At 51.6% G+C, this 12,872-nt stretch overlaps 1 protein-coding gene across 1 annotated transcript in view; it reads right to left on the bottom strand.

Moving 5' to 3' along the window:
• Positions 1-6,435: 6,435 nt before the first annotated feature.
• The window catches only part of CD99 (CD99 molecule (Xg blood group)), a 31,199-nt gene continuing 24,762 nt past the window's right edge, over positions 6,436-12,872 (bottom strand). The window contains exons 8-10 of the mRNA XM_052663500.1: positions 12,470-12,583; positions 7,201-7,254; positions 6,436-7,016 (exon numbers count right to left, since the gene is read on the bottom strand). Of these exons, the coding sequence (XP_052519460.1) occupies positions 6,991-7,016; positions 7,201-7,254; positions 12,470-12,583 (194 nt within the window). The 3' untranslated portion in view covers positions 6,436-6,990. The remainder of the gene's footprint in view (positions 7,017-7,200; positions 7,255-12,469; positions 12,584-12,872) is intronic.

The raw sequence follows: 12,872 nt of genomic DNA, 5'->3' as shown, positions 1-12,872 counted from the left end.
AAGGATGAAGCAGTCTACAGCCTCTCTGCTGGTGAGTGATGAGCAGGGCGGTGCTGAGCTCCCCAGCCGGGAGCCCGCCCGTGCAGACCAGCTCCTACACGCCTGCTGCAGGGAAGGCACCTCCCTCAGCTCTGCCGTCCAACCACCCCCAGGAAGGTGGGGAAACAGGCGACCGCCCGGTGCCACTGGGCGTCTTGGGTTGTAGGGAAGCTGGCACACCCGCTTGGCAGCTCTGCGCCCTGCACGCGTGGGAAGAGCCTCAGGATCAAAGGTGCCAAGCTCGGGTGTAAGCAAGAGCTGCCTCGCCCCGGGGGCGGGGGGGGGGGGGCATTCCCAAGACCCTCCTGCAGGGAGACGCCCAACCCAGATCCCAGAGCAGCGCAGAGACTGAGATGTGTGTCTCAGGGTTAGGCACTCAGCTGTGTCAGACGGTAGCCCACCAGGCTCCTCTGTCCGTGGGGATTCTCCAGGCAAGAATACAGGGGTGGGTCGCCATGCCCTCCTGCAGGGGATCTTCCCAATCTAGGAATCGAACCCAGGTCACCCACACTGCAAGTGGATTCTTTACCGTCTGAGCCAGGGAAGCCCCCGTTTAATCTCTGCTTTTTCTTTTTTGCAACTTGCAGACCCTGGGTCTTTAAAGAGTCACACTGAGCCCCTGAATCTGTTATTGTTGCAGGTGGCGGGGCAGTGAGGGTCAGCGGCGGGGATGGTGGGGGGCCAGACAACCTGATTTCACTTGGTCCTCCTGCTCTCTCTCACCGGATTAGTGGTAAAGAATGCACCTGCCAGTGTGGGAGACGTGGGTTCGATCCCTGGGTCGGGAAGATCCCCTGGAGAAGGACATAGCAAGCCACTCCAGTTTTCTTGCCTGGAGAATCTCATGGACAGAGGAGCCTGGTGGGCTGCAGTTCATGAGGTCGCAGAGAGTCGGACACGACAGCAAAACCCACTGTGGACCTTGGAGGTGGTTATAGACGGGGGCAAATTCCTTCTTTTTTTTTTTTTCAGTTGAAGTATAGAGTTGGTTGACAATGTGGTTTTAATTTCAGGCACGCAGCAAAGTGATTCAGTTATGCACGTGTATTTATATTCTTTACCAGATTCCTTCCCACCCTACATGATTTTACTGAATGTAGTTCCCTGTGGTCTCTACATTAGGACCTTGTCGCTGACCTGCAAGGGGAAAAAAAAAAAAATTCGCTCTCTTTGAGAGGGACTCTGGGAACTCTAAGCGAGGTAGTCTAGCGGTCACAGAGAGGCAGACAATTTTGAGGATTTTCAAGTCAAAGTGCGGGCATCAGATGAGATGAACACGGCTTTCACTGTGTTTCGTTACCTCGGAAGAGTGACTCAATGGGTCCCGGACCAGTGATTTGGGAAAGAATTAACTGCTGTGCCCCGCCCGGCTTCCCTGCTGGAAGTGAAGTGAAGTCGTTCAGTCGTGTCCGACTCTTTGTGACCCTGTGGACTGTAGCCCGCCAGGTTCCTCCGTCCATGGGATTTTCTAGGCAAGCCTACTGGAGCGGGTTGCCATTGCCTCCTCCAGGGGATCTTCCCGACACCCAGGGATCGAACCCAGGTTTCCCACATTGTGGGCAGACGCTTTACCGTCTGAGCCACCCGCCTGGCAATGCAGGAAACATATACAAGAGACCTGGGTTCGATCCCTGGGTGGGGAAGATTCCCCTGGAGGAGGCCATGGCAACCCACTCCAGTATTGCCTGGAGCATCCTCTGGGCTTCAGTAGTCTTGCCTGGAGCATCCTCTGGGCTTCAGAAGAAATTGCTTCGAACCAGACAGAGGCCCTACTTGGACGACACTGCGAAAGCCATCAGACGGGAGACCGACAAGCCCTCTCTGCCTTGGAGGTTGGGCCTGGCACCACGTGGCAGGGAGGACCCCCCCCTCCATGCTCCCACCCACCACCGTCCCACCCCGAGGATGTCTGGGGAAGACCCACATTCACCGAGGGGTGCGCAGAGCAGCGCCGGGCCCCATGAAGTGGGCTGGGAGGAGAGACAGCAGGTGGAATTTAAAACAAACAAAAAAAAAAACCAAATGCATCTGCTGCGAGCTCCCTCCAGGCTGGCCCGGAGGAAGCACAGGGTCTCAGATGGGAAAGATATGCTGGGTTAAGGGGGAAGGTGCTGTGTATGCCAGGAGGTTCCGGGACTTCCTCACGTGCTAGCATCCCCGAGCCCAGTACTCGGAAGCCCGCTGACGTAGACGGGGTACGTTAGGGAGCTCCCAGGAGCCGCCAGGGTGTGACGTGGGCAGGGGGGACATCCCCAGATTAACTTGCTGCAACTAGAGCTCAGGGTGTGCCCGGGAGAAGGTGGGTCGTAAAGAGGGACAGGGGCCTAGGGTGACGTTTGATTAGAGCAGGAGATTCAGCGGCAGGTGGCCCTTGGCCCCTGGGAGGACCTGCCTAAGCCCAGGGCTGAGCCGGCCCATGAGTGCACAACCGTGCATCCGGCCGTTCCTGGGGAATCTCGCAAGCAAGAGAATGACGGATGCAGGGACTGGTTCTCAGGTACGGGTGGCAGGAGAGGAAAGCGTGGAGCTGAGACAGGACTCGGAAATCCTCGCGGATGGAAATGTGAGTTGCTCTGTGTGACCCCCATGGACTGCAGCCCGCCAGGCTCCTCCGTCCATGGGATGCTCCAGGCAAGGACACTGGCGTGGGCTGCCATGCCCTCCTCCAGGGGATCTTCCTGACCCAGGGATTGAACCCAGGTCTTCTGCACTGCAGGTGGCTTTTTAGCATCTAAGCTGGTGGCTTTCCTGGATGGAAAACTGGTGCAAAAATAGCTGACACAGGTGTCACCATGCCTGACTCCCTGCAAGGCGCAGTTAGAGCTATTTTATGTCTTCAAGTGGGTGTTACCAACCTTTTCTGGAAAGGATCCAAGAGGAGAGACACAAACAAACAAAAAAATCATTCGTCCTCTGCAATGTCCAGGAATTTATTGGATGATGTAAACTGCATTTCAAATCCGTGGGGGAAAACATGGATTATTCAATAAATGGTTTGGGAATAGTGGGATTATCCCAAGATGGTTAAAAAAAAAAAAAACAAACAACTACATATCAAGGAATCTCTTCCTCATCACCTTGATAAAAATGCATTCCTAGGGGATAAAATATTCTACTCAAAGCATATTTTAATTAAAAACCTGTGAAAACTTTTAGAAGACAACACAAGGGGATTTTTTGTTTTGTTTTGTAAATAATATCAGTATGCGTGCATGCTAAGCCACTCCACTCATGTCCAACTTTTTGTGACCCCGTGGACCGTAGCCCACCAGGCTCCTCTGTCCATGGGAGTCTCCAGGCAAGAATACTGGGGTGGGCGGCCATCTGCTCCTCCAAGGGATCTTCCTGACCCAGGGATCAAACCCGGGTCTGTTATGTCTCCTGCATTGGGAAGTGGGTTCTTTACCGCTAGCGTCACCTGGGAAGCCCTAACATCAGAATGGTTGATGCTTTTTCTAGGTATGACAAGCCCAGAAACTTTAACTAAGGTCACTACACAAAAATAATAAATGTGAGTGGGGAAAAATATCACTTCAGAGTTCAAAGGTAAAGCATAAAGCGGAAAACCACATTTGCTACTTATGTCAACTCATATCTTTAATATGTGAAGAGTTCCTACAAATCAATAATAAAAGGACCAATAACACACACAGGCAAACAGCATATTCATTTCCTTCAAAAATAGACTCTCAGTGGGTCTCCCACACACAGATTCTCAATCTCACTTGTGTTAAGACAAATGGAACAGAAACACAGTTGATGGGATATCATTCTTCAGCTCAGAGACTGGCACCCATTGGAGAGCTTGCTCGGCAGTGAGGAAACAAATCTGACCTCGCTGGGGTGTATCGTGAATTTGCAGAACCTCTAGAGCGGGTGTTTGGGCAATGTCCATAAAAATTAAATATACACATGCTTTTTTTTTTTTTTTTCCCCTCACAAAGCCAACTTCAGGCATTAACGCAACACATACACTGTACTTCCACAGAGCCACAAACCTGTGCTTTCAAAGCTATTCACTACAGTATCTCACAGCAGAAAATTGACCACAGTTTACATGGGTTGATCAAATCCATTATGACCAAGACTTGTAACAAATCCTTTGCTGGTGCGTTCTCACTTAAATAAAAATGTTGATATTGATTTCAAAACTTGTTGGACTGTGATTTCTTTATACAGGAGTTCCAAAATGATTCTTAAAAGCAATCATTATGCCAAGCATTTAAATCATCAAACCACCCAATTTAAACTCAATTTTTCCAAAGGCCCCACCTTTGCTAAAGTCCTATTTATTTTAATGTCAACAAGAAATTGAGCTGAGTTTACAACCATGTACACACACCTTGTCCATAGTAAAAGCCTAGTTGACTTCTTTCTTACGTGTATAGATTCAGGAATGAGTCACAATTTGGTATACTTAACCCCTTCACTAGTCTGTTGTTTAATGAGACGTTTATGCTTATACTATGATTGCGATGCTTATAAAAATGTCGACATTATTCACAGAATTACAAAGAGACTTTGCACATTTTTTCTTTTTATAAAGCAAGTCAGAGCTCGGGCTCTGATGATTCATTGAGGGTGAATGTGGGCACTCTCTGCTCCCTCTGTTAACCGGGTGACCTGAACGCATTAGCAAGAGGACCTGAGCACACTGACTCAGCCAGCCCTCAGCTCTTGACAACTGGTCGACCCCTTCCATCGAGTGAAGACATTTATTTCTGTTCTGTCCTGTAGAACCCAGATGTCACGTCCACCCCTGTACACACCCGAGGCCACAGGTATTTGTCGTATGAAGCGATGAATGGATATGAGAAATACTCAAATCTTCATTTTAAAAAATCTTTTCATATATGCAAAAATTATCATAGCGTCCAAGACAGAGCAAGTTCAATAGACAGGTGGCGGTCTCCGGTAATACCTTGAGAAGGAAACTCCCAATGCTTTTCAACGACGGGAGGAGGGCTCGTGGAGAGAGTGGTGTTGAGCCTTCAATAAGGAGATGGCTCAGTTGCAAACCACCCCACAAAACAACTGATAAAAGTGTCTCTGAGCTTCCAAGCAGGAAAGACCCAGAATTCATGACCGAGATGGGGTTGGCCAAAAAGTCAATTCTGAGCTTTTCGTGAGATGTTTCAGAAAAACCCAAAGGAACTTTTGGACGTAGAAGGAAATGGCAAAACCCACTCCAGGATTCTTGCCTGGAGAATCCCATGGACTGAGGAGCCTGGTGGGGCTGCAGTCCGTGGGGTGGCAGAGAGTCGGACGCGACAGAGTGACCAGGCCATACCTTGACGGCAGCCGCTCCCCAGGTCGGGTGGTTTGTGAGGGCCACCCACACAGGGGTGCTGACATTATACCTTTGAATCCACGGTGACTGACGTGAGGCACTCAACGGTTCTTCACACCATCATCAGTAATGAGATTACGTCTTCACTCAGGTAAATGCTGCTACCCTGGATAACTACCCTAAGCGCTTTACGCAAGCAGGTCTGCACTTCGAGAAAATCAGGGAAACAACCTCCTATTTCTGGAGAGGGAAGTCTATGGGTGGGGTCCAGCCCGTCTGCAACATCAAGGCTTGCACGCTTTCCGAGATAAACACAAAACCCCAAGCGAAGCCCTTGTATGGGGTTGGCCAAAAGGTTCGTTCAACGAACACGCTGCTCGCTAGAGCTGTGGACGAAAACGAACAACATGTCTTTTATTTTTACTTAAAGCGAAACGAACGTTTTGGCCAGCTCAACACAGGAAAGCCTGCATTTTGGAAGCCGTGTGGCGTGTGTGTTGCTGTGAGTGGAGGAACTGCTTTCAAAGGCGGAGAAGTCATTGCTAATAGCCAAGAGAAGAGCAAGCACTCAGCCCACACTCTAAGATGTTAGAAAATACAGGCGACTGTCTCTCACAAAACAGTGTGCCCCCCCCCGCCCCGCAGTTAAACCAAGCTCTCCCGTGGAGGCTGATAAATGTGTTATAAAGATCATAAAAAACAAATTCCTGGCATTTACCTCCAAGGAAGATACAGGGAAGAATCTGATGCAGGGCAGAAGGGCTGCTAACAAATATTTTCCCCACAACGTCATCAACTGGAGGAGGAAATGGCAACCCACTCCGGTACTCTTCCCTGCGAAATCCCATGGACAGAGGAGCCTGGCGGGCTACAGTCCACGGGGCCGCAAAGAGTCAGACAAGACTTAGCAAGAAAAGCGCCACCACCAATGTGAGCAAAGAAGGGAAGGAACAGACAAAAGCAAATGCCAGAAATACGAGCTAGTGCTTAGGGTGATGTCTGTCTTACAGAAAAGGGAATTGGGAAGCCGCATCACTAGTTTCACTAAATTTCCAACAGCCTTCTTTAAAAGGCACCTCCCGGCAAGACATTTAGGTAAATAGGACTTGATTTCTAAATTTCTTTTTATTAGTCTGGTGTGGGAAAAAAAAAAAATTTCACGAGAAATGAAAGAACTTTTGAGGAAATTTGCTTGAGGCTTAACGCCCACTTCGTTAATGGTTTCAGAAGCATTCCATTTACAGGCAGTTTGTAAACGGTCCAGAGTTTCCGCTCGGGGAACTTCGGTGGCGTTTGCACGATGATGGTTGGGAACTTGGCAACTTGGATGGGCCTTGGCGATCAGTCGGTCGGACGTTCCCTGCACTCACGGGAAAGCCCCCTCGGGGTCGTGGAGAAGGCGCATGTGATTTTCCCCCCTGGTGGATGGAAAACTCACCACAAGTCAAGTTTCACCCGCCCAGCCCGGCGGAGGGGGACGTGGTGGAGAGGGGAGCGGGGGATAAAGCATCCGAGCGGTGAAACGAGGAATCCAGCTTGAGAAGGCACGGACAAGCCGGGGCGAGGTCCCAGGGGGCCATCTCTGCTCCTCCGGCCCATCTCTGGAGCGGCTCGGCAGGCAAGCTCGCGATCCGCTGCGGTTGCTCGGCTGCCAAACGTCTTTATTTCTCCAGAAGAGTCTGTTGAACTGCAGAGGACAAAGACACAAGAACATGTGATTTTTTTTTTTCTTTTCAAGGCCTCTCCACTCCCAACCCCCTCTGAGTGGGCGGGCAGGGCAGCGGTTGGAAGAGGTGAGATAGCCACGGTGGGGATGCAGGTGGGGATGACAGTCGGTGACGATGAGGGATAACGCTCCCACCCTGTCTCACCTGCTGGCTCAGCCTTGGTGCGATGGTTCTCCATATTCACCTCGCCTTCTTCGGCTGAAAGCAAGAAGAAAACGCGCCCAAGTGGGGGCAGGGGGCGGCAGTGAACACAGAGACAACGCACCCCGTCATCATCCCCAGGCTGAATCGGCATCGACCCACTCAGCTGCCTACCCAGCCCCTCCCGGAAAGCAGAGGAACCGCCCCGGTCATCAGGGTGTGAAGGGCCCCCTCGTTGGGGTTCCTGCCTCTTTGCTCTTTTTATTTCCAAATTTCCATTCCTCGATTTCTCAAACACACATCGACGCCAAGAGGATCAACACACCTCCCGCCGGTCCCCCAACCGTCCCCAGAAAGGATCTGTGAGCATAGGATCCTTTGCTCAGAATTCAAGTGTGAGGAGACAGAATTCAAAATACAGGAGGGAGAGCGGATGGAGAAGGGACAGACAGCCTGGGAGTCTGAGGCATCAGCCGATGCCAACTCTTCTATACAGCATGAATGAAGAGCAAGGTCTTACTACGGAGCCCAGGGAGCGTCTATTGAATATCGTGGGATAAAGCGGCACCGAAAAATAAAATATCACAGAGGAACGCACAGACGACTGACTCACTTTGCTGGACAGCAGAAACCAATATCACGCTGTCAAATCAACAACGCTTCGATAAAATGCAAAGCGAACCAAAAAAAAATCCACACGATGTTCCCAGTCAAAACGCATTTATTTGCATCGGAGTCGGTTCAAACGAGGCGGATGAGCTCTGCTATACAGAGTGAACTAAGTCAGAAAGAGAAAGGTAACTCTCGTATTTTAACGCGTATAGTGTTAGTCGCTCAGTCGAGGCCGACTCACTGCGACCCCATGGACGGCCCACCAGGCTCCTCCGTCCATGGGATTCTCCAGGCCAGAATACTGGAGTGGGTTGCCATTTCCCTCCTCCAGGGGGATCTTCCCCACCCAGGGATCGAACCCAGGTCTCCCACATTAGAGGCAGACGCTTTAACCTCGGAGCCCCCAGGGAACCCCTTGTTGATGTACGGCAGAGAGCAACACAGTATTGTAAGGCAATTATCCTCCAACTAAAAATAAACTATTTTAAAGGCAACCCACTCCAGTATTTCCGCCTGGAGAATCCCATGGACAGAGGAGCCTGGCGGGTTACAGTTGCTGAGGTCACAAAGAGCTGGACATAACTGAGCATGCATGCACGCTAACCAAGACGCAGGCTTCATTTCCTCAAAACCGATAATACTCCCTTCAAAGACACAGACGGCCGCGGAAGTGACCAGGGTCAAGGCCATCACGGTGACTGGTGGAGGGTGATGGGCCTACGAGAAGAGTGCTGAGAGACACCCCGTTGCGGGGTTCTCAAGCCACCTCCCGTTCCTAATCCCAAATCGTGCAACTCAGCTTCCAGACCAGTACCTGCTGTACCACCTGGGAAGGGACACGACCCTGACCCTCAGCACGAGGCTGGAAAAAGAAAACTCGTATTTACACGCAAGAAGGAGATGGTCTGATGCGAAAAAGGGAAAGAAAGATCCGGTGTTGACTTCCGTGTTTATGGAGGGGTGCAAGCATGCACAAATTCTAGGCAGTCATAGACCCTGTCCATCGTTGACTTCTGCAGTGACATTCTCAGAAATTTTAAGTCGGGGTTGGGAAGGAGGTTAAGGGGAGGGTGTGACGGAGGCTCAAGAGGGAGGCAATATAAGTATACATAGGGCTGAGTCACGCTGCTGTACAGCAGACACCAACATCACCGTGTAAATCGATTATCTTCCAATTAAAAAGAATTAAAACAAAAAAGCAATTGAAGATGGTGAGATTTTCAGGTTGTTCGTAAGCATGTGGGTTCTCCTTTTTTCGCTGAGAACTGCGAAATTCACGTAATTGGCAAAAACCAATTAGAGAAAGAGTTAGGAAAAAAAAACACTTCATGGTAATGGGCTGTAAAAACCCAGGTGCTATGGAGTCAGAAAGTTACAAATTCCATCATTAGTGTGAAAGGCCATATCCTTTGGCTTAGGGCTGGCTTTGCCCCGGGGAGGGGGGGGGGGTCTCTGCAGACAGGATGGTCCACCCAACGGGCAAGGATGGAAGGTGACTGGCAAAGCTGTTTTTGTTCCCGGAAGCCCCCCAGCCCCGTTTGTGTGTGTCGGTTCCCACTTTAAAAGGGACCACGTCTCCATTTGTTTTCACTTCTCTGAAGGCAAAGTGCGCCTTCGAATACAGCATCCCAAGCTTCTGTGCTTCGACAAGGCAGAAAACATAGAGACGTCACAGTACGGCCTGAGGGGTCACGGAGAAACGTCCCTGGGGAAACGTCTTAGTAGCAAGGAGGGGAAAAAAAGGGGGGGCAGACAAGGTTTGCTTTTCAAGACAGATGCGGATCACAAAGGATCATCTCCACGCCCCTGCCCGGGGTTCTCCACGCGTCCCCTAGATTTTCGACTCGTCTGCAAAAAAGGACAATGAAAAAATAAATAAAAAGAAAACCAAAATCAATCAGAAATAAATATCTGAGAGCCTGGCTTCGGGTGCAAGAGCCCACGGGTGCAGGCAGCAGCAAGCTGTTAAAGAGATACGTCCGTCTGCTGGGCTCAGAAGTTAAGGGGACGGGCTGATACGGCAAGAGCATCACTGGAGTGGATGCTGGGGTTAAGGGGGAGGGGGACGGTGGGGGGGGCCAGGAAAAGAAAGAAAGAAAAAGGAAGAAAGACCAAGAGGAAGGGAGAAACGGAGAGACAGAAAGGAAGCAAGGAAGAGAAAGAAGACAGGACGGATGGGGAGGCAGACAGAGGAAGGCTGGAAGGAGGAGGCCAGGACAAGAGGGGAGAATGGGAGGGCGCGTGCTCATGGCTCACTGTCACCCAAGCCTCCAGAATCCCCTGCCCCCAGGGGCACTAAGGGAGCAGCCAGGAGATGCACCGTGAGCAAACGAGCCGTCAGCCACCCACCACGTCCAGCGACAACACAGCCACACGCCGGGGCCCGCCGTGGTAGCCACGTCCTTCCGAAACGGAAACTCCACACACTCACAGCTCCACGTGGGTTCCGCACGTCTCACAAGAAACAGCCCAGAAAAGACAACTCTCACAGAATGGCCCTGTGTGCAGAGCACGCCGAAAAAGGGTCCCCTGGGGTCTTCCCGCGTCTGATGGACCAGGTTTCGACGTTTCTGTACCATCTCGGTTCATCAAAACACATAACTTGACGACAGGCACTAAACTCGTTTTGGAACGCCTGTGTTCCACGCCGAGTGTCTTACCCACCGAGCCAGAAAGACTCCTCACCGCTCTGCATCTGATTCTGCTGTTCACATGAGAACGTGTGTGTGCCGATCGCCCACACACATTCCGGCTTTCTCAGAAAATCCTGGGGCTGCTACCCCGGCGCTCACTTTCCCTGTCGAGCGCCTTCCTCGTCTCCGGGCTTGAGTGCGAAGCTCTGAGTTTAAGCATCTTTCAGACAAGGGGAAAACGTACTTGAAAGAGAGACACTGGGATTTTCCTGGTGGTCCTGTGGCCAAGACCCTGCCCTCCCCATGCAGGGCGCCTGGGTTCAATCCCTGACCAGGGAATTAGATCCCACGTGCCAAACTAAGACCTCGAACAGCCAAATAAAATAAAAAAGGAAAAGGAAACACTGATTTCCTTCCATCGAAGGCTTCCTCTTTGAAGCTCTTTTTGCTTGTTCTAGGATAAACAAAAGAAAAAAATATATATCTATATATTTGGCTTGTGTTCCCTCTAGCCTCGCCTAGATTCTAATTGCAGATGTTTTACGAGTATCTCCTGGAATTCGGTCATCTGTCCATTTGGTCATTGCTGGATGCCCACCCTTCTGCCAGTCTAGCACACCTTCCTGAGAGCGGCCAGATGGAAGGCACCCACACCCACATGGGAAATAAGATGCCATCAGGCAACCCTTACCCTCCTCTGGCGAACAGAGGGCTATAAAAAGAGCCGCTTAGTTTAGATTTCCGCATCCAAACGCCCGCGTCGGACTGTCAATTTCGGGCTGCAAACCGTGTCTGTGGGCCTGAAATGCTGGAAGATGGAGGGTCAGACTCCAACCCTCGGGGCTGACTTTCCCAGTCCATCAGCATCAACTCAAGTCTCCTTGGGAATTTCCCAAGATCCCTCAGGAAGCAGGCCCTTAGGCAGACAATATCAGCTGGCAGACCGCCCAGTAAGGACTCAGGATCTTACATAGGATGAGACGCTCAAATACCTCTAGTCTCCTCCCAGGAAGAGGGCCCACGCGGCCTCCCACAAACCATATCACAACCCGATCCTCTAGTGGTTCTGAAAGCAAGACCTAGACAACAGCCTTCCAGAGACGCACAAAGGTCAGTTGTGTTCAAAGTAGTATAGAGTTTGCTGACGTCAACACAAATCCCAAGTTAACAGGACTTGAGGACAAGGGCCCAAATGCCCATTGATGGAGGTCCCATCACCACATTGCTGACTGCGGCATTCTCCACATTCCCCCGACAAACTGTCTGGGCCGTCCAACTATTTTGAGTATCCCCTGGTCCCAGGTTCCAGCAAAAAGGGAACCACTTGCCTGGTGTTTCCGCTGTAATTCCCGTGGGTTGAGACAAGAATATGGCAGCCCCACGGCTATGGCTCTTATCCTAAAGACGACGAGGTGTGTGAATCGCTTGGTGGTGTCTGATTCTCTGTGACCCCGTGGACTGGAGCCTGCCAGGCTCCTCTGTCCATGGGGATTCTCCAGGCAAGAATACTGGAGTGCGTTGCCATTCCCTTCTCCCGGGGATCGTCCCCACCCAGGGATCGAACCCAGGTCTCCAGCATTGTTGCAGGGGGATTCTTTACCAGCTGAGCCACCAGGTGGGGGCTAGCAAGTGGATGAGAGTGGCTCCAAGTGTCAGTAACAATGAACGCATCACAAGAGATAACGTTCCTTCCGCACTCTCTGCCAGGCAACCCATCCAGACTGTCACACACAACCTCACTGAGCATCACCAGAAGTCTAAAGCACGGAGCATCACTTCTCCTGTCCTCGTTACATAAAAACCTTCCAAAGTGGCATGGTTAGTAACTTGCACAAGCTCACACGGATAGAAGCAGGAAGCGCCCAAATCGAAGCGGCAAAGTCAGATCCCGGTTTTCTAGCCGTGTTAGAGACCCTCGGCCACCGTCCCGGCGGTTTGTGCCAACCAGAGCTCTGCTTCTGTTTTAGCTTTTTTTAATACACGGTACCCAGACCCCCCGGAAAGGAGGTGGCGGTGAGCGGCCTCACCATTCTCTTTGAAGCACAGCTTCTTCTTCTGGTAGGCGATGAAGCTGGAGATGGCTCCTCCCAAGGCCACCACGACGGCACCCACGATCCCCGGGATCACGCCTGGAGATTCCTCTGCGGGGAGAAGCACAGAGCGCCGTGATGGGCAGGAGGGAACGCTCACGGGGGAGACCACGGAGTCGGGGGTACGGGGGCGGGCTGGTGGCCCCGCCCGGAGGAAGATAGCAGGGCTGAGGCCTGAGATGCGGGGACCACAGGGGAGCCACAGATGGAACCCCCACCCCAGAGCCTCTGCCTGGAATTCACCCCTGGAACCGGAATTCACCTTGCCATGCACACCACTGCCAATCCGGTCAAGTGGCTCCCCAGAGGGATGCCAAACGCCACCTCGTCCCGTCCCCAG

This window comes from Budorcas taxicolor, chromosome X, assembly GCF_023091745.1.
Source record: "Budorcas taxicolor isolate Tak-1 chromosome X, Takin1.1, whole genome shotgun sequence".
In the NCBI taxonomy this organism is placed as follows: Eukaryota; Metazoa; Chordata; class Mammalia; order Artiodactyla; family Bovidae; genus Budorcas; species Budorcas taxicolor.
This window is presented reverse-complemented; position numbering and strand designations above follow the sequence as displayed.